The 27,986-nt window shown below is 45.6% G+C and overlaps 1 protein-coding gene across 4 annotated transcripts; it reads right to left on the reverse strand.

Annotated features, from left to right (window-relative positions):
• Positions 1-328: 328 nt before the first annotated feature.
• Positions 329-27,681, reverse strand: MAP3K8 (mitogen-activated protein kinase kinase kinase 8). Of its 4 annotated transcripts, XM_082739597.1 has the most exons (10): positions 24,271-24,728; positions 22,382-22,523; positions 22,057-22,282; positions 19,807-20,165; positions 12,923-13,090; positions 10,332-10,593; positions 8,583-8,689; positions 3,672-3,824; positions 2,601-2,847; positions 329-1,465 (listed from the first exon to the last, which is right to left on the reverse strand). In XM_082739597.1, exons 4-10 carry the CDS (start codon positions 20,140-20,142, stop codon positions 1,335-1,337), a joined length of 1,404 nt encoding a protein of 467 aa, XP_082595723.1. In that variant the 5' UTR covers positions 20,143-20,165; positions 22,057-22,282; positions 22,382-22,523; positions 24,271-24,728; the 3' UTR covers positions 329-1,334. The 4 variants fall into 4 exon arrangements, with proteins under 4 accessions (XP_082595723.1, XP_082595721.1, XP_082595722.1 ...); XM_082739595.1 differs by lacking the exon at positions 22,382-22,523 and having other exon boundaries at positions 24,615-27,681; XM_082739596.1 differs by lacking the exon at positions 22,382-22,523.
• Positions 27,682-27,986: the final 305 nt, after the last annotated feature.

Consider the following 27,986-nt stretch of genomic DNA (forward strand, 5'->3'; position numbering starts at 1 on the left):
GGCTAATGCCTCAGCAATAGAAGGGCTTATAAACAATTTGTAAACCTCTCAGGTGTTCTTTTTTTCTTTTATGCTTTTATTTATTTGACAGACAGAAATAGGCAGAGAAGTAGGCAGAGAGAGAGGAAGGGAAGCAGGCTCCCCACTGAGCAGAAAGCCCAATGCCGGGCTCAATCCCAGGACCCTGAGATCATGACCTGAGCTGAAGGCAGAGGCTTAACCCACTGAATGTTCTATGCTTCCTCATGATACACATTCTCCTCCTCTGAAGAAGCAACCTTCATAACCCACCCCCGGTCCCAGTCGAGAATCACACTCATTCCAAGAATGAAGGCAAAATATGGAGTTTATTCAGTTGGTCTGACCAATTACATTGGATGTAAGTGTTGGTTTCATTGGCCTAATGTAAAAACATACTTTAAGTGGGCATATTCACAACGTTAAAAATATAGGTATAGGTAAGAAAGATTCATGGAGGCATTTGATATAAAACATACACAGTATGCTATTTCAATACACAAATGCTTGGAAGGAAGTAGAGTCAGAAGAGTTACAAAAGTAGCATCATTGAGAATTTAGAAATGTTTCCATTTTTCTTACAGGTCACATTCTCATCCTTCGGGATGTACAGAAATTATGTGATTTACACAGTTTTATCCACATTCAAAACATCATGTTTTAAATGGTTTAAGCATAGCATATACAGTACAAAATGTTTCCATAGGAACATAACAGAACCTGTCACTAGTGGCCCACAGTGAGACGGCCCCTAAATGAACAGCCATTTTTAAGACACAAGTCCAGCTTATTGCTTTAATATTCAAGTTGTTCTACTCACCCAAAATATAAGGACTTTAATTTACACTAGAATCTACCTACAAAGGCTCAAGGCATTATCATATAATATACACCAATATACACAAAACAACTATTCTGAGTTAAATAAAGTTCCCAGACTTAAATCAGAACCAAGAACAGTAATTTCAGGCTAGGACATTATCCTCATGATCTGTAATCTTGACATTTTCTGAGCAAAGTGCACAGTGAATGGAATCAGCCACCAGAAATGATCCTTCTACGAACTCGCAACTTCCTTTGAGTTGGTCACACCACCTGAGACATGAGAACCTTTAGACCCGGGGGGCTACCAAGGCAGCTTCCCGAATCAAACCCAGGGGAGCCACGTGGAGTCACATTCACGGATTACAGGAGGCCACGTTGCCCGCTGACGGATGGCAAGATTCAATATACAGAGCCCGGGTTCGAGTCCATATAACCAGCTTCCAGGAGCCCAATGCTGAGTCTTAATTACTCGGAGCAAATGGCGCCATCGATCAGCCATATTCTAGGGTTGGTGGACCCCGTACAAGGTTGAAATAGCCAGCCAGGGCCCCCAGATCTATGTAAAGAGAACGCTGCCTCCTCAGCATCTCTGATTCCTCAGTACTTCCTGTGCATGAAGAATCTGGAAAGGGAAACATTGAAAAAAAAAAAAAAAACAATGAATGGCCAGGTAACATGCTCAATAAACACCTGTTTCTTCTGGGGGAAAAAACAACAAAAAACCTTGGCCCTAATCAAACAGCCTTTCAAGCTATAATTTTTTTTTTTAAGATTTTATTTATTTGGCAGAGAGAGAGATCACAAGTAGGCAGAGAGGCAGGCAGAGAGAGAGGGGGGAGCAGAGAGAGAAGCCGAGCAGAGAGCCTGCTGTGGGGCTTGATCTCAGGACCCGGAGATCATGACCTGAGCTGAAGGCAGCGGCTTAACCCACTGAGCCACGCAGGCACCCCTCAAGCTATGGTTTTATTAAAAACCTGCAGACTTAGAGTTACAGACTGTGGGCTAGTTTATGTAATCTGACGTAGACGAAAGGGTTCAAAAAAGGTCAATGATGACAAGAAATTAGCTAGAAATTCTGGTGTATTTTCCAACACCCCAGATGGTTCTCTTCAAATACAGAAAGGTCAGACAAGAAGAGGATGAAATGCAAATAAACATTCCAGGCTTGACATCTGGGCTTGGACCTAAATGGATTAAGAATGCCACAGATTTTAGTAATAAAAATAGAAACCCTCCCCCTGCATATTCAATGTTCCTGGAATGTGCACTGACTTTCCTATGTGGGAAAGATTCATAGCTGGCAAGGAGACTTGAAGCAGAGGAAGACAAAAATGCAAGTTGACTTCAAACTCAGTATTTTATCTGCAGAGCAGCGCCCTGGTGTCTCCAACCAAGGACTGGAGTGGTTTACCGTAATTGAATGAAACGGAACCCTGTTCAGAACCGACAAGCAGGACTGCCAGGCCTGATTTGTTTTTAAAGGCAAAAGATACTCCCTGGTGCAAAAAGCAAGTAAGAGGCAATTTTTAAGAACTATTGTTACCTACGTTTGCCCTGAAACATGTTGTGATTTGCTGGCCAATTAGCCGATCTTTTTTTTTTTTTTTTTTTTTTTAAATGCTTTTGCTAAAGTTCTTGCTGAAGTTTTTCCGAAAACGTATGGCACTCAAGAATGCCTTCGTGAAAGAGGTCAGAAGGATAAGGTAGTTGGAAAAAGAAGGGAAGCAAGGGGCACTGCCCACAGCAGGTGTCCATACCCGCTATGTTCTCCGGAAGCTCCAGCTCCTTTCTACTCAGCAGCCTCTTCCGCTCAAAGAGGGCAGAGTCCAGACTCTGACAGCGTGGCTGATCCTCTCTGGGGGGGTTCAGGGCATCATGTTTGAGCAGGTCGGCTGCACTCGGGCGGTGATTGGGGTTCCTCTCCAAGGCAGCCTCTATCAGCAACCTCATGCCAGGACTGCAGTCGTCTGCGATATCTTCCAACGGAGGCGCCTGTTTGTGGATCTAGCAACACACCGGCTCTCTTAGCACCAACCATATGGAAATATACCCTCACCAGTTCAAGCGTTCTAGTGAACAATATCTGGAAAGTCATTTGTTTCCCATTACACACCCTGCAGTGGAAATGGTCATACCTGCCCACAAGTTTCCCTTTAATTTTATAAGCACCCCGAGCGAAACCCATCCTTTGGGTTAATGATGTTCAAGGGTCAGGGCGTTGTAATGGGGAGGGATCCGCCCTTTGACCTCTCGATGGTAAAACGGAAACTGCACATTTCATTATGTCTAGTCTGGCTTGGGGATCCAAAATCTCGTATCTCCTCTCCAGAAGTGTTCAAAGAACGTTATCTTCTCTGGCTCAGATATTGATGCCACTCAGCTTCTCCTAAGTGGCATCTTATGAGTCATGAATAACAGAAGAGCATAGAATCTTTGCCCTGTGCATGTTTCAGCCAATTCCGGCTGCAACAGCAATGCCTTCCTTGCAGGAATGGGACCTGCCTCCCTGTGGGGAGAACTTTTTTTTTTTTTTTTTTTTTTTTTTTGACAGAGAGAGATCACAAGTAGAGAGAGAGAGGAAGGAGCAGGTTCCCTGCCTAGCAGACAGCCTGATGCGGGATTTGATCCCAGGACACTGAGATCATGTCCCGAGCTGAAGGCAGAGGCTTAACCCACTGAGCCACCCAGGCAGCCCCATGGGGAGAACTTTTAGCTCCACAAGTCACGAGTTCACACCATCCCACTTGGGTGTGTTAGAAAAGGGGCAGCAGCCCTCCTGAGCAGAGGGAGCTCCCCCGTACCCTCGGCGCTGGCTGACCCCCACTTACGATGTACAGGTAGGAGGGATAGGCTGAGCGAGGGTAGCGCTTCACCCAAGGCGGGGTGCCCGTCTGCATGTGGATGAGTGTGGCTCCCAGGCTATAGATGTCCGCTTTGGTTGAATGACCTCTGCACAGGATCACCTCTGGGCTCATGTAAATCTAAAAAAGAAGCAGAAACCGTCAGTCTGACTCTCCCCTGTCTGTCTGGGTGTCCATTTCCCTCACCCAGTTCTGGAAGCTGGCACACCCGCCTTTACCGTATTTACAGGATGTTTCAGCCCCCCAGGAGACCATGTCCCTGCTGTTCTCCCGGAAGCTAGGGAAAGGGACACAGACACCCTTGGGGGAGGTGGGAGGCATTTTCGCCCGAGGCGTCCCTGCAGCCTCATGAAGAACACCGCTTTTCCACATGCTGGACATAGAGACAGCCCCAGCAGCCGAGAGCCTGCTGCCGAGAACCCACCTGGGAACCCCCGACGTGTGCATCAAGGTTCTGGAAGGCACTAACCGAGGCTTAACTTCCTTATTAAAACATCAGTTCTAGGTGCCTGGGTGGCTCAGTTGGTTAAGAGTCGGCCTTCAGCTCAGGTCATGATCCCAGGGTCCTGGGATCGAGTCCCACATGGGGCTCCCTGTCTACTGGGGAGCCTGCTTCTCCCTCTGACCCTTCCTCCCACTCATGCCCACATGACCCCATGCTCTCTCGCAAAAATAAATTAAAATATTTTTAAAAATATCAATTCCTTTCGATATTTAAATGGACACTACAAATACATTGCTTCACTTCAGGTTTGTCATTAAATTGCCAAATCCCTAACTATCTGCAGTGATATAAGGTGGCAGAGATCCCCGGGGTAGTAACACCGATCACACGGGAGAGAAGCACTTTGAGTGGAATGTTTTAGAAATGGTCCTAATTGGCCGTTTATACAAACTACTTCTTATTCCTACCTCCCATGTGGCCTGGTGGCTAACTATTGAACACATGCCATTTTAACCACGTGTAGGTTCTGTTTGGTTTCATGCTGGAGAAGCAGGGCAAGTTTCAGAAATAGCTTCTCTAGGAAGTCTTTGCTTGTAAACATAAAACAAGAAAAAAGTAAACAAATGCCAACCAATGATCCGTATCTATGGCTGGTACAGAGACGTACAGTAAGTGGTTAAAATCCTAATTATCGGGCGCCTGGGTGGCTCAGTGGGTTAAGCCGCTGCCTTCGGCTCAGGTCATGATCTCAGGGTCCTGGGATCGAGTCCCGCATCGGGCTCTCTGCTCGGCAGGGAGCCTGCTTCCCTCTCTCTCTCTCTCTCTGCCTGCCTATCCATCTACTTGTGATTTCTCTCTGTCAAATAAATAAATAAAATCTTAAAAAAAAATCCTAATTATCAATATTTAACATTAAGAAATGTTTATGCTGTCCATCATTTGACTATGGAGAAAGGGATAAGTGTTCCTGGAATATATTTCCGAGTCAATACGTTAAAAAAAAAAACTGGCTTACAAAAACTGGGAAAATGTCCCAGTTTCCCCATCCTAACCATATTCAACACCGTCCCCCAACACCCTTGCTGGCTGGCTTGCTTTCGTTCCCGTGCTCATCCTGTCTGTCTCACCGAACAGGCTCAGCTGAGCCCCTTGTTCTCAAACATGTCCTGAAGTGAACACAGAGCCTTTGGGTCCCAACGGACGTTCTTACTAAATATAATCACAAAGTTAAACAACAAACGCATCGGGAAGGATTAGCTGTCAATAGAGGAAGTTCATCTCCTCCCGGCTTGCTTGCCTTCCTAAGCAAATAATCAGGCAAAGTAGTTACGGTTGGTGTAACCCGCTCTGCACACAGCGTGCTGGAGGATTCTGGGGACCATTCATTTGGGGATGCAGTGTCCTGCGTACCTGGGGACGTGGCTGATTGCCCCCCCCCACCCCAGGCAGTTCCCCCAGCACTCTAGGCCTCGGAACCCTGGCTTCTGCAGGCTCTACACGAGCCAGAGCAGCGGGCATGCATGGTGTTCGAGAACTTTTGGGGTTGGCTGACTACAAGCATGAAAAAGGCTCAGTAGGAACCATGCGAGGCTCTCTGGGACCTGCACAGCCTCGGGCCCAGGCACCAGTGCAGGGAAAACTATACATCCGTCTGGGGGGGGGGGGTGTCAAAGCACTTCACCTCTCAACACATTTATTAGAAAGGTGTTGCCTGTGTGCAAACACACATGCATGGATTACATGTTAACTTGTATGAAGGAAGCCCAAACACAGACTCAGAAGAAAATAAGAATTTTTAAAAAAGAACCACGCTATAAAAATAATTCTAGGGGCACCTGGGTGGCTCAGTCAGTTCAGCATCTGACTTTTGATTTCAGCTCAGGTCATGATCTGAGGGTCGTGAGATCGAGTCCCACATCAGGCTCCACAGTGGGTGGGGAGCCTGCTGAAGACTCCCTCTTTTCCTCTCCCTCTGCCCCTCCACCCCAGTCCCTCTAGCTTAAAAAAAACAAATCTATTCTAATTAGTTATTTACATTCATTATTTATTCTTTCTCTGTGTGATGTAATTAAAAAATGATACATTAAATATAAACCAGATTAACCCTGTGCTTATATTGTATGGTCACAATCTAATGTTCTGAATATGAATGCCGGGCGAGAGATCACACAGAGGGAACCAGAGTTTGCACTTGGAATCAGATGTCACCTACACCCCTGTAGCGGCCAAGTGATCAAGTTCCAGCGGGAAGTAAATCTCCGTGGTTGACTTTGACTAACAGCATCTCACTGGCTCTTTAAACAGGAAGAGTTAAAACAAACTTGCTGAAAGCGTTCAATGGTGCTTTCACAACCTTGCTCATTAGCAAACTTGTACTTGGGAGCACCACACAGACAGTAAATGCAGGCTGATTCGAAGAGAATTTGTCAATCTTTAACATTCAAGTCAGTTTAGCGCTTTGGAAAAAGCAATTTGCATTTGCTGAGAATAACTCAGTCCAAACACTATTTAGGAATAACCACTATGTTATCATCTCATGCTCAAGCACACATTCTCTTTCTGGTAGACAGTCCTAGGGAGGGCATTTCTTGGTCCAGCCGTTGCAAAATGTTCGATTTGATCACACTGCCGGGAAGAGAAAGGTATTTTCTCTCTTTAATACCATAAATAGTTTGTTTCTCAAACTGGCTCCAGGAAAAAGAGTAGAATGTCACATATCTGAACTTCGGATTAATGCCAAAATATGCTGAAACATTTTCCAAAAAAAACATGTCTGAAGCATGAAGTCTTATTGGATTTTGTGCTTCGGTGAAGTAGTCTTAAGATCTGGGGACTAAAACATTCTTTTTAAGAAGTCTACAGTTCTCTCTTCTAGAAATCATTCTGCTCAAAGACAACTATCAAGGGTCCTCCCTCAGGCCTTTTCCAGAATAACTTTAGTAATACCAGCAATTTCTTCTGCTTCCCAGGAGAGCTCGAGAGAGTTAAGAAAAAGCTGATATAAACTTAGTTTCCAACGATGATTATTTGTTTGTTTTTCTTCTGAAGTCGGGTTCGGTGCAATATACCTACGAGCTAGACTAAGGGCTTGGTTGAATACGAAGACTGACCAGACAATATATTTTTTTTAATTGTATTTATTTAAGCAGGGGGAGGGGCAGAGGGACAAGCAGACCCATCACTGAGCACAGAGCCCAACTTGGGACTTGATCCCAGGACTCTGGGATCATGACCTAAGCCGAAGTCAGATGCTTAATGGACTGAGCCATGCAGGTGCCCCCAGACCTGGTAATCTTAAGGCAAAGGCTCAGTCAAGTGCCCTCTCTCCATCTGCTGTGGGCACTTAGAGCAGAGAGAGGGCATGGGGCTGGCAGGCTCTGATAATTAAGCATGGGCCAAGGAGGCAGTTTCTACCCCTATTTTCCTTCCCAGTTGCATCCAAACCCATGCCCATCATAATCCACTATGCACTTAACTGTTGCTTTTTTAATAATTGAGGAAAATTTAAAATAGGTTCTCTCGCCAAAGAGCGGGGGTTGCTAACATACCACCAAGAGCATTGCTAACTCCATGCCTGATTCCCCCAACAGCCTGACAGACAGTGATGCTTGACTATGCTTCTACATGAATCCACCATTCAGCCCAATCAGGTATATGTGAAATTAAATGTATTATTTGCAAGCCCATGAATGCATTCCTTGCAATCTCATTTATATTCAGAGAAGTTTTTGGTTTGGTTTGGTTTTTGCTTCACAAATGAATTAAATATTAGAGCTAGTTTATATCTTTAAATACAGTTTATTTGTGCCATAATAAATTTGAGGTTTATTATAGGCTCTTTATAAAGATAAGCCTAAAAAGTTGTTGGTCCTAAACATATATTATAAACAACTATGACAATTATGACTAATTGAACCAAAACATATTCTTATGTTATATTAAGAATGTAACATAAGAACTAAGTTATATTATATACACATATAATATGTAAAGATATATTATATAAGAATATATATAACATACATTTATACTAAGAATATATACATTAGTTATATTAAAATGTTACACAGTAGTTAGAATTCAGACTCCAAAGAAAATTGGATTAAGTTCCAGATCTGGCACTAGCTGAGTAATTTGGGCACTTTATTTGAACTTCTTCAAGCTTATTTCCGTATTGTAAATAATAGAATTTGCCTATGATAACAGTATTTACTGATAATAGGGTTGTAACAAGGATTAAATAATACAATGCATTTAAAATGCTAAAATTAGTACTTGGCACAGAGCAAGTGCTCAATAAATGTTTCAATGATAATAACATTTGATGCAATGGTTTTCCTCTCCTTTATTGTCCTTTCTGCAATAACACCAGAACATTTTTAAATTTTATTCTTAAAGATAGACAGTGACCTTTCCTGTGGGAATAGAATTACCTCTGTTCCGCGAAGGTCCTTAGGAAAGTAGACATCTTCAGTCATTTGAACACTTAGGCCAAAATCCACCAAAACAGCTTTTGTAGACATGAAGACAATGTTGCTAGCTATAAAGAGGGGATATTTCTTTAGGATAAAATTGTCTGTATACTCATAAATAAAATAAAAACATCATCTAAAATAAGCCCCAAACCAGAATAGACTGAAATGTGCTCCCTACTGAGATGACTACATTATATCAAGAGGAGGGTTAATCCAGGTGAGAATTCAAGTGAAAAGCACTTCAGATGTGCCAAGAACGCAGTTAATGTGGGCGTAAATGTTTGCACGCAATAATAACGCTTGAGAGACAATGGCCAAGTCATGAAAGCAATCTAAGGGTCCACAATGGATGATTGGAGAAAGGAAATATGATGTCTGTGTTTACGCATATACAAGAGACTATTATTCAGCCATGAAAAAGGATGGAGTTCTACCTTTTGCAACAACATGGATGAAACCTTGAAGATCTACGTGAAATCACTGAGATAAGTCAGGCAGAGGAAGAGGAATACTTTGTGTAATCTAAAACAACAAAACTCATAGAAACAGAGAACAGATCATGGTTACCAGGGGCCGAGGGTGGAGGGTGTGGGGAAATGCAGTCATGGCGTACAAACTGCCAGCGATAAGATGAACAAGTTTTGGGGGCTATAATACACAGCACAGTGACTACAGTTAATAATGTTGTATTATAGGGGTGCCTGGGTGGCTCAGTGGGTTAAAGCCTCTGCCTTCGGCTCAGGTCATGATCTCAGGGTCCTGGGATCGAGCCCCGCATCGGGCTTTCTGCTCAGTGGGGAGCCTGCTTCCTCCTCTCTCTCTCTCTGCTTGCTTGTGCTCTCTCTCTCTCAAATAAATGAATAAATAAAATCTTTTAAAAAAAATCTTTTAAAAAAATGAATAAATAAAATCTTTAAAAAAAATAAAATCTTAAAAAATAATATATTATATATCTGAAAGTAGCTGACAGAGTAGATTTGAAAAGTTCTCCCCATACACACACAATTATAACTGTGTGAGGTGATGAATGTGTTAACTAACCCAGTTAGAGCAATCGTTTTGCAATATATACCTACGGCAAATCATGACATCGCACACCTTAAACTTACACAAGGTTAAGCCAGTTATAGCTCAACAAAGCTGGAAAAAATATTATCATGCTCTCAAGCTGTACTTTCAAATTCTAAAGTCAAAGCCTATTATTATCATGCCACTTTCCTTTTAAGTAAAGTTTTGTCAGTTCAATGTAGCATTGATTATGAAGGGGCTGGTCATGGGTCTTTGCTGTGTGTTTCCCACCATCTTACTCCTAGAAAGCAGTCAGTGAAGGCTTGTTTAATGAATTATTACCAAAATGGTATTCAGAATGAAAAGGCTCTTTGTTTCTCAAAAACTATGTAACTCTGAGTGTGTTTTAAAGTGTATTTATTAAAGACTTATGAGAAAGAGCGTAGCCAGTACTTAATAGATATGTGGCCGTAATCTTCCACAATTGGATAATCACCCTTCCTCATGACTTCGAAAGCTTTCATGATCTCGTTTGGTGCGGAAACATGTTTCAGGAGCACAGGGGAGGAAGGTGGAAAGTGCTTGAGGGCAGCTGTCCTCCCCAGCACCAAGGATCCTCAGACTGAAGAGAGGAACCCATCTACATCTTGTCTGGCTCATCTCTAAGCCAAAAAGCTTACACATCCAAAGGTAACTCACGTTTAATATCATGATGAATCACTTTCTTTGAGTGTAGAAAATCGAGTCCCTTGAGAACATGCTTTGTGACCCAAATAATTTCAAATTCCCTCATTGGTCCACAGCTCTCCAGTTTCTCGAGAACAGACCCTCCCTCGCCGGCTTCCATAAAGAGGTGCACGGTTTCACCCCAGAGCACAGCACCATATAACTCAGCAATGTTCTCGTGACGGAAACAGGCCTGGATTTCCACATCAGACGGCTTAAACTGATCTACTGGAATCTAGAACACAAACATACCAGTAAGATTCTAGACAAAAATATATATGAGATAGGTCAACTCACAAACCAAAGGGCAAATAAATGCCTTTGAGGATATCATGATGTGCATGAAATTATGCTGCCAAGTTAAAACCTGCCCCAAACCCGCTTTTACATGGTGTCAGCTTTAGGTAAATGGTTCCAAATAAGAAAATAAGAACAAAATATAAAATATTATTATCATTTAGAATGAAGCAATCCAACCAAAGAATCATTTACAATTGAATCAAAAGAGAGATCATTTCCCATCTATTTTACGTGTAAAATCTATGGCACCTAGATTTTAGGTTGTCTTTTCAATATTTCCATTTGTCATGAAATAATATTATGTCTTTGGACCCCAGCTCATGCTCTGACAAGCATTTAAAACCTATTCTAAGGATAATAAAAAATCAATAATAAAGAAGTAGATCTTTCAGTGCAGATAGATAGGGAATGTCTCCAAAATAAGGTATCAGATAAAGAAAGCAAGATACAGAAGTACAGGTATTATGCTCCCATTTTTAAAAATCTCTTAATCTATACATAATACATGTCCATAGAAATTTTCTGGAAAGATGTATAAGATCTCATTCACAGTAGTTGCCTCATTTCTTCAACCTACATTCTTTTGAATCTGCTAGGGGGGTTGTTAATCATTTTACATGGTTTTCTTTTCAAGAAAAAAAATACAGCTTAAAAATTAAATGTAAGTATTCTAGGGAAAACAAACCCACAAATGTATTTTTCCATGCCTTTTGTGATGAAATTGTAAAACAGATCTTTCTAGAATGTCACTAGATTCTTTTAAAAGAATTGGAATATGTCTCTTCTAAATGAAAGCTTCAAATGGCTTATTATAATATCTCCTTGTTTTCTTTTGATAACAGATACTCTAGCACATATTTATAAAGGAACAAATGAGGCCAATACATTGTTGCTCTTTTTTTAAATTCCAATAACATAGACTAAGGCCATATTCAGCAAATCCAAAGGGAGTTTATTTTCTTGCACTCCTAAAAATCTTTACAGTGAAACAGACATACTAAAAAGCGTAAAACTGGTTACATAGCAAACTCAATGAATTTTCAACTGAACACACCCACGTCACCACCATCTAGATCAAGAAACAAAACTCTAGGGACGCCTGGGTGGCTCAGTTGGTTAAGCAGCTGCCTTCGGCTCAGGTCATGATCCCAGGGTCCTGGGATCGAGTCCCGCATCGGGATCCTTGCTCGGCAGGGAGCCTGCTTCTCCCTCTGCCTCTGCCTGCCTCTCTGTCTGCCTGTGCTCACTCTCTCTCTCTCCCTCTGTCTCTGACAAATAAATAAATAAAATCTTTGAAAAAAAAAAAAAAAAAGAAAAGAAACAAAACTCTCCCGGGCCCCCAGAAACCCTTTCCTGACCTCTGCCAGTCACTGCCCAGCAAGGGCACCTCCTGTCCTGACTTCCACCAGCACAGATTTGTTTCACCTCTCGAGGGCCTGTACAGAAGTGGAATCTCATAGAGTAGGTCTTACTTGGGATCTGGCTATTGGGGCTTAACATATCGTGATGAGATTCATCTCCATTATTACAACGGTAAACCTTTTTTTTTTCTCTTTACTGTATAGTATCCCACTATGTAAGTACACCACACTGTAACACCTGGAGAATTTCCAGTTTGGGACGATGACAAAGACTGCTATGATGAAGAGTCAGTACATAGCCTTTGGTGAGCACGCATGCGTGCTTCTTGGGGGTGCCCACGGGAGTAGAACTTCTGGGTCACAGGGTGTGTACGTGTCCAGCCTGGACAGTCTTGCAAAGCAGGGACGTCTCAGAAATAAAAAGAGAAGAGATGGGGTCTTTGCAATAATTGGTCTATTTACATGCAAGCCTTTCATCTGCAGTCTTGCAAAGGCTGCGGCCTTCCCAGTTTTGGGTTCTCTGCCTGGCTCCCTCCCCTGTGGCTGGGATTAGAGGTGCACACGGATCTGCTCCTGCAGGAAGAGCACCCCTCCTTCCCACCCTGCCCCAAGAGGGATGATGTTATCCTGCTCCTGCTAAAGAAGCCAGCAACGTTTTCTTTTTTATCGAGGCAAACTCAGTTAAAACCAACTACGCACTTAAACAGACTTCGGGGCTGAGCAGCCCCAAGGAGCAAGCAAATCAAGGAAGAAGAGAAAGAAGAAGAAGAAAGATGTTTTTGGACAGGACGCTCTTTCTTACATAAGATCCAGCCAAATGGTAACCGGCTTTGAGTAAAGCAAGCTAACAAGGGCCACGATGCCAAACATATACGTGCAGGATGTCTGGTATAAACTACGTACCAATTTACACGCCATTCTTTTCTTAGTCTTTATATCTTGGGCTAAGTACACTTTTCCAAAGGCCCCCCGAGGTATGAAATCAGAGCCAATATTCCGATAAGTCAGCTTCCAGGGGATGAGGAGAACATCAGAGTCTATCTGATAGCGTCCATTCTGGGGAGTGATTACCTACAACAAAACAAACAGGCAGGAGGGTGAGAATTTCAGCAAACTTCTCTATTAAGACCCGCCCTCCAGAAACTGGTTACTTTAGATCATAAAGACACACCTTCAGAGACTGGTTACTTTAGATCACATTCCTCCTGGCCGTGTTTGAAATTAATGTCACTGTTGTGTAATCCTAACAGTGTAGAGACTATATTTAGAGTTTCAGCAAGCCAGAGAAAGCATGTAACAGAAACACGTCCCTAGTCAGACCTGATCGTATTTCCACCTCCCGGTGAGTAATTGTCAAAATTTTAAAAATTATTTATCTAAGGGAGCGTGACTACCATGACCAAAAGACTGAAAATAGAGATTGCATAAATATAAACTGTGAGGGCAAGTTGACTTGTCTCCAATTAAAATGCGCTAACCTGTTAGTCTGCATAGCTATTACTCACAAATGACGTATAGAGAGAGAGAGAGCATGGAAATAAACTGATGATCGTAGAGGATTCTGGAAAATAAGGTGTTATGCCAGAGCTATGATTTGACAGTACTACATCAATACAGTAAGCGGCAGAATTATTTCACATCTACTTGCTCGCTTGGTATTTTCCGAGTGCAAAAAGGCACCGGGCACTGTGTCTAGAGGCCAGCTCTGAACAAGAGAGAGGTGACCTTTCACCTCCAAGAGCTCCCAAACAGGCCAGCACTTGGAACAAGAGGTTTCAAAAACAAGTTGACTCAAAACTTAAAAGACGTATATCCCGGGAGCAATGTGGCTGCTTTTGTTCAAACTCAACAAACCAGACATTTAAGGTCTGTGTAGTTTACAGCATGTGAAGTAGACCTCAATTTTAAGAGAGTAAAAAAAAAAAAAAAAAAAATTACAAGGACGGATAATTATAATGATAAATATGAAAATAAATTAATAAGATATGTTGTTATGAGTTAGAACCTGCAGCACATGCCTAAAATATGTTTAAAATGTTCTCTGGAGGGGAACTGAGATTCAAAAACACAAGGTTTTCCCCGGTGTAATTAGCAATATTACGACTTCAGATTATGAATTCGGGAATCGTGAAACTATGCAAGTGACACTAAAGCTATTTCAAGCGCAGAAGAGGCTGAAGGGGAATGTAGACCACATGGGACAAGAATGAACACCCGATTCCTCAGCAGATGTGCGGGCCCCTCACCGGGCCACTGCCGCCAGAATAGTTGTCATCGTCCCAGGGTTATTCATTCGGGCTCCAGGACTGCTCATCAGAGCTGTCCCCTGCAAACAGATGCATGGCTCTTAGTCAGGGAACAAGCAGGGGACAACTCCAGCCCTTGGAGAGGTGAAGTCACTGCATTTATTTATTATTTTTTAAAGATTTTATTTTTATTTTTTTGACAGAGAGAGATCACAAGTAGGCAGAGAGGCAGGCAGAGAGAGAGAGGGGAAGCAGGCTCCCTGCTGAGCAGAGAGCCCGATGCGGGGCTCGATCCCAGGACCCTGAAATCATGACCTGAGCTGAAGGCAGAGGCTTTAACCCACTGAGCCACCCAGGCCCCCCTGTCACTGCATTTAAAATGAAGTATTTACTGAGCACTCCCCTGGGCCAGCTCCCGCATGGAGCAGGAAAACGAAGAACAGCGCAGGGTCTTGGCTTCCTGGAAATATGACCTCCATTCAAGAAGTGTGTCACCTCAAGTTACTGGAGGCCTCTTTTAACAGCACGCGAAGCACGCGGTAAATGTAGTCCCTTGCCACATTTAGACAGAGCCAGCCCACAGCACCCGACTGTACTAGCTCATCACCTCATTCTTGTTACTTTGTTATCAAGTATGTACATTTCCCATTTTGCCTCAGCTCCAGCTAGCCACGCCTGTTCCCTCCGTGAAAGCTTTACTCTTGTCCCACTCAACCTATGACAGCCCCGTCTGACCCCAGGGATCAAGAAGAGTCATAGCGCTCCTACACGGAGCGCTAATTAGAAGGCAGGCACCGTGCTCGGCGCTCATCAAGACCTCCCAGTGATCCTGGGAGGGAAGTATTATTTTCATCTCCACTTTACAGATGAGGAAAACTGGTTTCAAGAGGTTAAGTACCTCACTAGACAAAGTCAGGATTTGAACTTGGGTCTGTCTGACCCCACAGCCTTCTTGTGTGCCTTCTATCTTCCAGAAGATAGGAATTAAAGCTCACCCAGGAGCGAAAGCCAGTTACTAAAAGCCTACATTTACAAGTCACTGAGCCCCTCAGCCTTCGCCTGCTTCGATGGAATACTGCAAGCTCCTTCACCATGTTTGACCAGCTCCCGTGTTCTGGGGACCATCCTCCAAAGGCCGGTTCTCCCTTGACGATGGGGCCCAATGCATACAGGTGTGATATGCGAGCCCAGACTAGTCAGCATCTGTTGCAAAGCCCTGGGTTCTTCCCCCTAGCCCTAGAGACCTTCCCTCTTTGGATTTGCAGTGGGGTTTTTTCCCCCTTTCTTCTTCTCTTAGTGGCCCTACCAAATACTCCTATGGAACTCTATGCCACTCGTGCCTGCCAATTCTCCAGCTTAACCAAAGCCACCATCAAGTGCAGATGTTATAAGCATGCTTTTGATTCCCTTCTCCAGACTAGTGTCACTGAACACTGCTGGGCCCAGCAGCAGGCCTTGAGGAAAATTGTTGGGTACCTCATTAGGAATAAAGTCCATCAGGAACCTGTATGATAGAGCTGCTAGACATAGATACAACCTTGGGCTACATTAAAAGAGGCACATTATCTAGAACGAAGGTAAAGGTGGCTCTTTCCTACTCTGCTGGTCACATACAAATAAACTGCCATGTTCAAGTTCGGGGCTGTAAGGCAGGCACTGACCCAGGCTTGGGTTCAAAGGGTACGGCCCAAGTGGAGGATGAAAGTTAACCCTCCAGTAAGTGACGAGTAACAGACACAACGAGAAGTGTTTGTGACAGAGGCGAGAAGATGTGGGGAATATGCAGGTCTTAAAATATTGGAAAGACCGTCCTAAGGAAGGAGAGTAACAATTGTTTATAACGACTACCACAATGGCTGTATCCTTTCAACACTCACTCTGCATAAACAGGTCCCATGCATGCATTATTTGTCCTACATAGCAGCCCCAGGGAGTGAGTGCTAGGATGTGACCCATTTCACAGATGAGTAAACTGAGCCGTGGACGGGTGAATAGCCCAAAGTCACCCAGCTAACTCATCTCAAAGCTGAAATACATACCCAGGCACCATAAGTCAGGGGCCCGCACTCTCACACTATTCAACATCCATCCATACTTTCTTACAGCCAAGAAGTAGGATGAGGGCTAAGAAGAGTCAGAGACGGATTTTAGTACAATACCCTTACGGGAGGGCCTTACTGCAATCAGAATTGGCTGACTTTGAAATTAAATGCCCCAGTATGTGATAAATGCTTTGTCACAGGAGATTATCAGGCAGAGACCAAAATGTTCCAACAACTATTGGATATGATGATCGGGTTATGTAAGCTTCAGACAGAGGGCTTGACTCAATTATCTTTAAGGTTTTTTCCAACCCTGAGAAGCCAGGACTCCATGACTAACCCCTGAGGAACAGCATTCCCATATCTCATACCCGTATCTATGAGCGAGCCCTTTGGGGGCCTTCGGGTCCCCACCTAATCACCAGTGAGTTCAGTGGTGTGTGCTACCTATTTTTGGTTACTCATTCCCCACTCTGGGTGTGAATCGGTCTAGAGTGTGAGTAACTCATAGCACTCTCATACCCAGCAACGCCTAGAGTGGTCTCTTAAAGGTTCTTCCCCAGGTCCAGCTGGATGTTGGTAGAATCTCTATCAGATACTATTTTTAGAAAAAGAGCACACATTTGCATACACGTGCAGACCAACAATTTACATACTTATGCTACGGGATAGTTTTGTAATTCCTGATCCTCCACCCTGTCTAATTAGCTCCACGGGCATTATGGTTGTTGGGCGCCAAGAGCACACCAGGTCTCTCTGCCCCTGGGCCTTTGCACATGCTGTTCTCTTCATCGGGAAGACTCTCCACTCTCCATCCCCTTTATCTGGAAGACTCCAACTCAACAGCTCAGGCATCAACTCCTTCTGGGAGCCTCTCTGGCAGTCTCTCTTCCCTACTGGACACATGAGGTGTCCTGTCTGAGCATTCCCCCAGCAATCAGGGTGTAGTTGTATTGGGAAGTAGCACACCGCATGATAATTGCCTGTTTACTTGCCTCGGGCCTTCACCAGAAGACTCTTCCATGCTGGGTCCATAGCATCTGGAAAAGTACCGGATATACTGTCGCTATCTGACCTACGTCTAGCAAGCGAATGGGTGAAGACTTGAATGAACGTATTTGGTCCATATACAGATGCACTTTATAGATCAAATTTACCTTGGAACCAGTGTGCCTTTTGGTAACGAGCAATCCTCTTTTTAAAGCAGAGAGACAGACAGCAGCAAAGGAAGCCCAGAATGGAAAAATCTTCACTGGGTCTCAGGGGGAGGGCCACAGGAAGACAAAGGGCTCAAACACAGGATTGGTTCCAAGGAGAGCCCCATGTGAGCATGAATGGGAGCCAAAAGCAAACCAGGCCTCCTTCAACATCTTGTCTCAGACTGCCAAAGATCAAACGTGGCAAGTCACGATTCCTATGCCATTATGTACAAAGCATGGGCCTGGCGCAGGTTACTTGTAGTCATGGGATGTATCCGATTCTTAAGCTTAGTGACAGAAAAGTCTACCACAGCCCCGAGAGTCATCAACCACCGGGATGATTTGCCCAGTGGGGCACGGTCTACATTCCTGCGGGTTTTGAGGTTCTCCTGTTATTCTATTCTGGTTGTAAATCTTCTTGCTTCATACTCTTGAACATTTTTAAATTAAAAATCTTTTTAAAGTTTTAAAGATCCCTGCTTTTATGATATGTCCTATTCTTATATTTTTCTCCCGAGTACATGTTTATTCACTTACAGAGCATGGACTCCAAGGCGGAGACTGACACCGTTCTACTCCTAGGCTTCGCTGATAAAATTTCCACTTCCATGTAATCTCTTTGTTTTTGCCTTTTCTGCATTGTCTTTTTTTTTTTTTTTAACTCCAAAACCTTTAGGAAGCTATTTCTTTGTATTCCTTATAATTTTCCAGAATTCTCTTCTGTACATTCCCAGTAAAGTTTTATGGCCCATCTCTCATCAGTCTGATGGGTCAGGGGAAACGTACACAAGTTTCTACATATTTACGAGCAAAAATATTTTGATTACCTGCAGGTGTTCCTTTAAAATACCCATTTAAATAAATACACATGTGAGGAAAAAAAACACAAAGGAAAGAAAAAGACATCAACAATTGTTTCTTATTATAGATCATTTTTAACCAGAGTTCTCCAGCTCTATTTTAGTTAAGAAAATCAGGTAGGGCTCCTTGTTCAATATTACTTCCATGTATAAGAAGAAATGATACTCTCAAGGTAAAGTACTTAGTCAACTACTCACCACAGTTTGATATATCCAGACCAAAGCAAGTCATGCAGCTATGCAAAATGTAGCCTTACTCCAAACTGAGCTGGACCTAAACACAACTGGCTTCTAACAAAACAAAAAACAATTTACCACATAGCTGACCTAAATTACTGTGTTGTTTTCAGCTGAATGAATGTACTACATTAAAAAAAAAAATTAAGTACTTTGTCCAGATTCTAATTGTTCAACACTGACCCTCTCCCTACATTAGCCATTTTACCCATAGATGCACCAAAAGAAAAGAAGTCACTTTCATCTTGCACATTTTGCAAGAAACTACCTCCTCCTTTGCAAAAAGTCCTTTTTGAAAGATTAGACAACCTCTAACCAACACCTATGCTGACCTCTGACATATTAAGACTGTCAGAATCCGGGGCACACCCTAACACATCATCTGATCAACTATTTTGACAACGTGTTGTCACAATATTTTGGATTATTTGCATACTTGGTATGACTAAGGAAGTACCTCGTTTGTCATTCATACTTTGCCAATTAAAGAGAGTGAATCTGTGCATAGCTATTTACTGCCTGCAAACTAGATTTCTGCAAGAACTGAAGTTAGGGGACACCTGATTGGCTCAGTGGGTTAAGCCTCTGCCTTAGGCTCAGGCCCTGAAATCAGGGTCCTGGGATGGAGCCTCCTTGTGTGCTGGGCTCTCTGCTCAGGAGGAGCCTGCTCCCTGCCCGCCCCGCCCCCGCCTGCCTCTCTGCCTACTTGTGATCTCTGTCTGTCAAATCAATAAATAAACTCTCAAAAAAAAGAAATTTAAGAATTGAAGTTAGCCAGTATTAATACTGTGACATTCCAAGACGGGACAAGAGAGGAACAAAAAATTCCAGCTTTCAGAAATATTGGTTAAAGATAAAGTATGACTCCCCGTTCAGAGGAAGGCTCCTCATTAAGTCTTCTTCTGCCTACCCTATGAATAAGCCTCGTAATGAACTGTTCAGTTAAAAGACGTTCTTCATAATTACCTATTTGTACACTATCACTGACGTATGGAGAAGACTCTTTACGTGGAACGTGGAATGAAGACCTTTTTTGCATCTTTAACACGGAGGTGATTCTTACAGATACTGTGTTTTCAAAAGTCGCACCTGGTAGCCCATCTAAGCCAAGTTTAATTGCACCCACCCCCCCAACCCCCCGCATTACAGGAAGCTGCAGGAGTAAAGCACTCAGCTGATCAAGGGGGAAAAAAAAAAACATACCATGTTTAATAAAATCCCCGATTCCTGCGGTCGGTGTCCATAAAAACGCTTTGCAGTGTTGGATATGTGGTTTGCGAAGGCCAGCAAGTCCTCCACCGTTCCGTATCTGACCGATGACAACAAAGGCACCTCCTGGCCACTGAGCAGCAGAGACTCTGAACGCTCCTCATTTTCATTGCTGTCTTGACACATGGTCATGAGACTGGGCTCGTAAACTGCTGGCTCTTCGCTGGTGTAAAGATTCTCCATAATGTCTATTACATCGGACACGTTCAAGTGCTTAATTAATAAATCGATCTCGTCTTTGTTGTCACTGCCGGTGCTCATGTACTCCATCACTGTTATGCTTTCTAGAGAATCTGCAGAAGAAAAAGCAAACACTTAAAGTTCCCCTGTTCGTATCTGCCTGTAAGATCAGTGGGAAAACTGACAACAATGGCTTGGGAACGGGTGTCTGTCCGTACACCTCTGTTTATAAAATAAGGGCTCTGTGTCAACAGTGTGTCTAAATTCAAGTTGACAGATGGTGAAGAAAGGGGCCTTAGATAACCGTTAGTCCTGCCCTCCCCTTTGCAGAAAGGAAACCTGAGATCCAGGGCGCTGACTCCTTACTAGCTCACTGAGCTGGTGGCTTTGGCTGTAGCCACTGAAAACAAACTTTCACTAAATAGAAACACAAATAAGAGCCGCTCAGAAAGCTGAAGAGCTGAGGCTCCTGCCCCTTGACAGCTCCCAACTCTACCGCTCCCCCCAAGGGGGCAACCCTCCCCAAAGAGGCTTGTCTGTGGCTTCCATGCCCTGGGTGACTTTACAGAAAAAAGAACTTTTTACTGGGGCGCCCTGGGGCGGGGAGGGGGGTTGTTCAGTTTAGCAGCTGCCTTCAGCTCAGAACATGATCCCTGGGTCCCCACATTGGGGCTCCCTGCTCAGTGGGGAATCTGCTTCTCCCTCTCCCTCTGCTGCTCCCCACTGCTCAGGCTCTCTCTCAAATAAACATACAAAATCTTTAAAAAAAAAAAACAAAAAACTTTTTTTAAAAATTAAAAAAAAAAAAAAAGAACTCTTTTATCAAATTCAGGAGCTAACTTGCAAATCTAATTCAGGCCCTAGAGCCAAAAGCCTGTAAAATGCATTTGAATCTAAGGGAAGATGACAGGTCAAGTTTCAGGAATAATTCTGATGCAAATAAGTTCAACTGCTCCTTTAGACCCAGACCGCAAGCCTCAAATCTGCCTGCCAGCTACCTGTGAGAAAGAGGAAGGTTCTTTTAGCCTATAAATCAGCTGTCTCCTCCTGAGACCAGAATTCTTTAATAGTACAAAGCATGTACCTCAAAAACCCAAGAAAGTGTATGTAATATTTAGATCAATCACTTTCTCGAAGTTGTGGTATTACAAAGAGGCCAGGACAGCCAAATCCATCCTAAGCAAGACACAGGAAAGGCCAATACTGTACTAGCTCTTGTGTGCAAATCAGGCCCTCCAGCTTGGGATCTGTAAATGAGAAAAAGAAAGTAAACCCGGAGTAATAAAATGATGCTGTTTGTTGCTCAAGATTTTAGAAATATTCCATTCCAGAGGATTAAAGATAAAGGGATTTAAGATATCTAAGAGAATTCAGTTTATCTACATAAACTACTTAACTCCTCAAAGCCTCTCTGATAGATGCTTCTGCTTCTTCAAAGCACAAACGTTTAACACATTCATTACTCAGTGCCCAAAGCCATGGGCCTGGGGAGTTGGGGGGGACACCTGCTGCTCTCCTGATGCTACCATGCCACCTTTGGCCTCTGAGCCCATTTCTTTTTTTCTTTTTTTTTTTTTTTAAGATTTTATTTATTTATTTGACAGACAGAGATCACAAGTAGGTAGAGGGGCAGGCAGAGAGAGAGAGAGAGGGGAGGAAGCAGACTCCCTGCTGAGCAGAGAGCGCCCGATGTGGGAGCCAAAGGCAGAGGCTTACCCCACTGAGCCACCCAGGCGCCCTGCTCTGAGCCCATTTCATCTGAGAAAAGCCGGGGGCAACCTAGTGACACTGTTCACTTACTTGATGACCATTTCCTGGTGGACAAGCTGTGTCCACAGGAAGCACGCTACCTTGCACACGGCAGTCTGATATTCCTTCTCCACTCAGGCTGCTTGGGCTGGACTCCCAGTCCCCTCCTTCACTGCCTACAGAATCCTGGGTGGGCACCTTACCCCCTCTGCACCTCGACTTCCCCTATCTGTGAAATGGAAGAACAGTACCTACCTCATAAGGCGGTTGTGAGGTTTAAAGAAGTTCAGGTGTGTAAGGTGTCTGGTGCAGAGTCAAAACACTCTGGCATCTCTAGTCGCAGGTGTGTGCACAACACACAGAAGTACTGAGTCACACTCCTGGCTTTGCAGATACTGCCTGGGCCTCCTTTCTTATCTGCAAATCAGTTGTGGCTACCTGTCCCCTGGGTTTCTTCACAGTAAGGTTGTAAAGGGTGTTTCTAGAACAAGAGACAAAGACAAAAAGGCAAAAACCTCTGAAATGCTTCGCTAGCTGTTAACCACAGTCACATCTAGACAGCAAAGGAAGCTCCGCTCACAGATCTCCTGGGTCTTTGAGGGAGACTATGATTTGGGCTCCTGGAGTCTTGAGTTAGGAAAGGAATTGCTTAGGTTCAAGGAGGAACATTCTACTCTGCTTTCATTGGGCCATTCAGTTGCAGTTTCTGCTTGTAGAATTTGCTGAGAAAAGGAAGTTAAAACAAAACCAGCCGGATGGAGGATTTCACTGGCTGAAAAGTTCCAAGGCTCCAGGACTTAGCTAATGGCTGGCTGGAGAGAAAATAAAATTCCCAGGAGTAACATGACTCAAGAAAGAAAGGAAAAAAAAAAAAAAAAAAAAAAAGTCCACACTTTTCTACCGGTCAGCTGATCCAGAGAGGAAAGACAGGTTTTGATTTTTAAGTTCTGCAGAAAGTCTGGAGCATTTATATGTGAAGCCTAAGAAGTCTGAATGCACACACCCCTAAGTTTTGTGCCCAGGGAAACTTTGGTGAGGAAGGAAGGAGCAGCAGGGAGAGGGGGAGGGGAGGAGGAGGAGAAGGGAGGGAGGCAGGGGAGGCGGAGGAGTGCAGGACACTGATGCTAGGGATAATTCCTTAGCAACAGCAGGGCTCCTGTCACGCAAATCAGCACACCCCAGCCACCCTGATGACCAGCCCTTCTGGTCATTCTAAATGTCCCTGCAGAAAGCCTCAGCACTTTCAGGCCTTCATTAAGCAGACAATATGCTAGTGATTTCTGAGTTATATAGATCAGTACTCATCTAGAAAACCCGGTGATTGTGAAGGTACTCTACTTGACCGATAAAGACTCTTCCCCCACGTGGTTTACAATAAAAATCCTCATAAAATCCCCACTTGACCGTGGAGTACACAACTACAACCATCTTAGAAATGGAGAAATGGGCAGATATTGTCGAAATGATTTGCTTCGAGTTATTTCAGAAATCAGCAATAAACCGAGAGGAAACTCTGTTCCTATTCATTAATGTTACACTCAGGGCTACTTCCAGTTACATATGCAGAAGTGGAGAAACTCCTAGCAACGGTGCTCGGAAAAAAAAAAAAAAAAACAAGATTATAGATATAAACCTCTGCCTAACAAAGGATAATTATACCTTTGGTTACTTCCCATTTAATAGATTTTCCTGCCAAAATAGTACGTTGCCCCTCAGGGCACATCTCTTATATTTTTCGCCAAAAGCCCCAGAATTAGACATTCTAGCCACACTGCTTCAAAAACTTCTACACACCTCAACTATCCAATTTCCCTTATAAGAAAAAGGCCTCCAGGGCCAGCGGCCACAAGTAGGGCACACAAACCTCAGTCCATCAGAGAGTTGGGTGGGGGGCGGCTGTTATATTCCACTCAGCAAATACACGAAGCAGAGGACACAGATACCTAATGCAACTCTACGAGTGTTTCTTTCCCTCTTTTTTTTTTTTTTTTAATTAGGAGCAGTTCTTTATTCCGTGCCAGAATGTCTTTCCCAAAAGTGAAATGGCCGGTTCTCTCGAAGACAGCTCCTGGTCTTCCTTATTAACTTTTGGGGCTATCCCTGTGCCCGCCGTCATTCTTTCTAAGCGTCACTCTCCACCCAGAGCTAGAATTTCCGAGTCCCGATATCGCATTACGACCGGGAAATATGCATGAAATAACCTTTCTCTACCCCCCCCCCCCAAATTCTTCCTTAGACCGAAGCCCAGCCTTCACGTTCTGGGAAAGCGACCCTTGAGTCACAGGATAGCGTCCCGGTTACATAAGCACGAAATTAAGTTTCGGCTCTTCGAAAGGTTCTCTGCTCCGCCAACGGCCACCCCCATTCCCCTCCTCGGATTCTTTAAAGCCTGGGGAAGCCGACCAAGGGCCTGTAATTTATAAAAGCCCCCACGATTTGGGCGGGCGGCAGCCTCGGAGGCGCACTCACCGGCGTCGGCGGGGGGAGTGCAGCAGGCCGGGCGGTGCGCGCGGCGGGAGGCGCAGTGACAGCGGGGCTCTGTGTCCCGGCGCACTGCCCTGGCGCGCACTGCTCGCGCGTTAGGGATCCGGGAAGGAAGAGGAAAGGGGAGGAGCCGGAGTCTGCACCCCGTGAGACCCTTGCGCAAGGTGCTTTCCAGCTGTGCCGACTGCAGCGGCGACCCGCGGAAGCGCCACAGCGCGGGCGGCGAACACGCCCCCATCCTTAGAGCCGGAGAGTGCGCCCGGCGGCCGGGGGCGCCCTGCAGGGCTGCGACCACGGAAACACCCAGAAGCCCCCGAACGGAGGGTTACCTGGCAGGCGGAGCGCTGCAGCCGCGGCCCCCCGACGGCTCGGGACGCTGCTGGTGGCCCAACCGCCGGAGTCGAGCGAGGTCCCGGGGCAGCGGAAGCTGGAGCCCGCGCGACCGACCCCGCAGCGTGGCTTGTCGTCCGGAGCGGAGTGCACCAGTGAACGCGGGGCCTCCAGCCCAGGCGGCCCGCCCAGGCCGCCCTCGTCCGCCCCTGACTCACGGCGTCTGAGCCGGCCGAGGGGCGGCGCAGCGGACGCCAGCCGCCGCCTCCCCGCCTTTTCCATTTCCCCTTTCGCTCCGTAAACAGAAAGAGGCTGCCGCGTTGCGGGGAAGCCGGAGCCCGGGCTCTGGGAAATTCCGCCCCCTCCCACCCCCCGCCGTGCGTCCTCCGGGCGCCCGGGCGGAGCGGGAGGCGGGACTAGGGGGGGGCGGGGCTCAGCGCGGGGAGGGGCGCCGGCCCAGCGCCGGAGTTGGGACTCGTCACGCCACCTGAGGGGCCGAGGACAGCGGCCGCGGCTCCAGTCCGGGGCCTGGGACACTTGGGGAATTTCCCTCGGACCTGGGGACCCGACAACCTGGTGCTGTAAGGCGCCCCGCGACCGCGCCTCTGCGCCCCTTCCTAGTCCCGGATAGAAGATGGTGTTTCCTAACGTGCCGGCGCCCTCCGCGCTCCTCCAGTGTCCCAGGCCGCGACGGGGAGGGCGAGCGGCCCTGGCCTTTCCTGCGCCCACCTCCAGCGCCCCGGAGGACCGAGGCGCCGTGGGCTTCCCGCCTTCTCCCAGAACCGCGTCCGTGCGCACGCGGCGGGTAGCGCGGCTCGGACCGCGGGCAGGGAGTGCCAGGATCCGCGGTCTGCGCGCACGGCCTCCCGCGTGAAGGCTGGGGGGAGGTTCCCGCAAAGTGGGCCAGAACCCCGCGGTGTAGCACCTGGAGAGGGGCCTATGTCCCCTGCTAGCCAAACCTGGTTTCGTTCTCTGCAGCCTTTCTTGGAACGGGTTATTCGGCGGCGCCGTCCCATTACGAAATGTACCTGCACGGATCGCCCTCTCCTTACCCCGACTGCCATTGTGGGGTTTTCTGCAGAGTTTGGGAAGATCAAAGTGTGTTCACAGTATTCTTCCCTGTTGAATGGAAATTGTTTCCTCCAGGTGAAGCAGGAAGCGAGTTCTAGGGAAAATAGCACCTCTGTCTCCGAAATCCGCTCTGCTGGGCATTCCCAGTAGCTGAGTCGAAACTCGCCACCCCCTCGCCCCTCAGTACTTCCCCTAGGAGCAAGCACCTACCATAAACCAGACATTTTGCAAGACGGCCCGGAGAAAGAATGTGAGGTGGATATTCTCTAGGTCTCGCCGACCCGGACGTTGGGCGTCCCCAGGCAGAGCCCAGATTCAAACGCCCCAGAACTCTGAGTCCGCGCGCGGTCCTTTCCTGCACCCACTGTCCTCCTACCTCCGCGGTTTCAAAACTTCATCGGACTCGCTCTAGAGCTTTCCACGTTTCTTCCGTGGAACGTGAGTTGCTGTTTCGATACAGGAAAGTCCTACGAAAATTGCTGATGGACCTAGGCTAGCTTAGGTGAGGAGCAAGGCCCTCGCCGAAGGACCTTAACTCCCATCCTTTCTTTGTGTTTCCGGTCAGGCAGGGCTGAGGCTGAAAAAGTGACGAGCAGAGGAGCCCATCAGTAAAAGTGCGCGGAACGAGCAGCTAAAACGGCCAGGACTGACGGACGGAGTCGGCACTCAATCGCCACCTCCCAATTATTTTAGCTCCTGGAGTGCTGGTGACACGAATAACGCGGGACGCGTGTCAACCCCTGGAACCTTCCAGGCGGTCTCGGGCGGTGAAGGGGTCCCCAGCGGCCGGAAGAGAAGCCCTTCTAGGCGCCGGGCCTTTTTCTAGTTTTGGAGGGAGGGACTAACTTTGTCTCTGGAACTGGGGAGAGGCAACGTGTGCTGAAAACTGAAATCCAAAGGGCTCTAGCTTTTTCTTTGGGAACCAGGTTGTGCCCTTGTTATCTCTAATGGTAACGTGAGAGACGGAGAGACGTCCCTCCCTCATCTGCTGTCTTTGAGCAAGGAGGGATGATCTTTATAAGGATTTTAAAAATAGAAACATGGAACCACTCCCGCTTCCACCCCATGAATGAGCTCATTGAAACCACGCCTTATCTTCTGGGAACTAAGTGTTAGCCTTACTTCCCACAAAGAGGTCCCCCAAATACAGCTGCATTTTAGGGAGCTGGTGAGATGGCTGCCCTAGCAGGGTGTTCTGGCTGTTCACAACCTGTGGGAGAGCAGATTTCATTAGGTGGGGCGAATTAAGAGGAAGTTTAACTTAAACCCATTTTTGAAAGTCTAACAAAGTAGACTGAATCCGGTGTCCTGGAAGAGGCTGGAGATGGACGAGTGAACTGGCAAGAAAAAGTTTGCAGACTGCTTGCCTCTTTCTTGGTCAGGACTCTGTTGCAATAGACTTGCAAAAGGAATCCCGCTTTTTTAGGAGCCTGCTGGGAAAATGAGGTTCCAGCTTGCCAAGGAGAAACCACCTGAGCCAGAGTGTGCACAAGTTACTCAAGAAGCCATTTCCATGTACGTTTCAAAACAGCTCTTTGCAAGCTGTTCCAAGCCAACAAAATGCACTTTAAAGTTGAATTGCAACCCATTGCAGTTTACTTGAGGGTTTTCTCCACCTACAGTCTAGCACAGGAACGGGTTTGTAAACTGTAGTTTGCAAATCAGAACTCATGTACTCATGGAACCAAAATGACTAGCAATGGGTGGGTCAGGAGCCAGAATATTGATCTCATGTAACCACAAATGGGGCTCTCTACTAATGAACAGAATATGGAACATGGCTTTCCAATGTTTTGCGGGGTTCTTTTTTATTCATAAAATATATAATGCTTAGAGAAAACTGGAATAAACAGGAATAAGTTGGGGATACCTATACAGAGCTTGGTGAAAAGTGTTTCTTTTTCTTAAATTATAAAATGTGAAGTATTTGAAGATGATAATTAAATACTGAATTTGAATAAAGCTTTAAATAAGTTTTGTTTTTTGAGAGAGAGAGAGAGAGAGCGCGAGCATGCCGATGGGGGTTGTTGCAGAGGGAGAATCTTAAGGTTTTATGCTGCCCCCTGGCCCCCACCCGGGGCTCAGTCTCACAATCCTGAGATCATGGGAGTTAGACGCCTAACTGGCTGAGCCAGCCAGGTGCCCCTAAAAAAGCTGTTTTTATTTTTTTTTTAAAGATTTTATTTATTTATTTGACAGAGATCACAAGTAGGCAGAGAAGCAGGCAGAGAGAGGAGGAAGCAGGCTCCCCGCTGAGCAGAGAGCCTGAGATGGGGCTTGATCCCAAGACTCTGGGATCA

Source organism: Mustela nivalis, assembly GCF_964662115.1.
Source record: "Mustela nivalis genome assembly, chromosome: 7".
Taxonomy (NCBI): domain Eukaryota; kingdom Metazoa; phylum Chordata; class Mammalia; order Carnivora; family Mustelidae; genus Mustela; species Mustela nivalis.

Bases quoted from the DNA above. Each gene is read 5' to 3' on its own strand.
- MAP3K8 (XM_082739594.1), bottom strand. From the start codon at position 24,897: ATGGAAAAGGCGGGGAGGCGGCGGCTGGCGTCCGCTGCGCCGCCCCTC. The intron at 10,594-12,922 runs GTACGTAGTTTA...TTTGTGTTCTAG, and splicing joins AAAGAATGGCGTGTAAATTG to ATTCCAGTAGATCAGTTTAA. The intron at 3,825-8,582 runs GTAATTCTATTC...CTTCTTTTTTAG, and splicing joins AGGACCTTCGCGGAACAGAG to ATTTACATGAGCCCAGAGGT.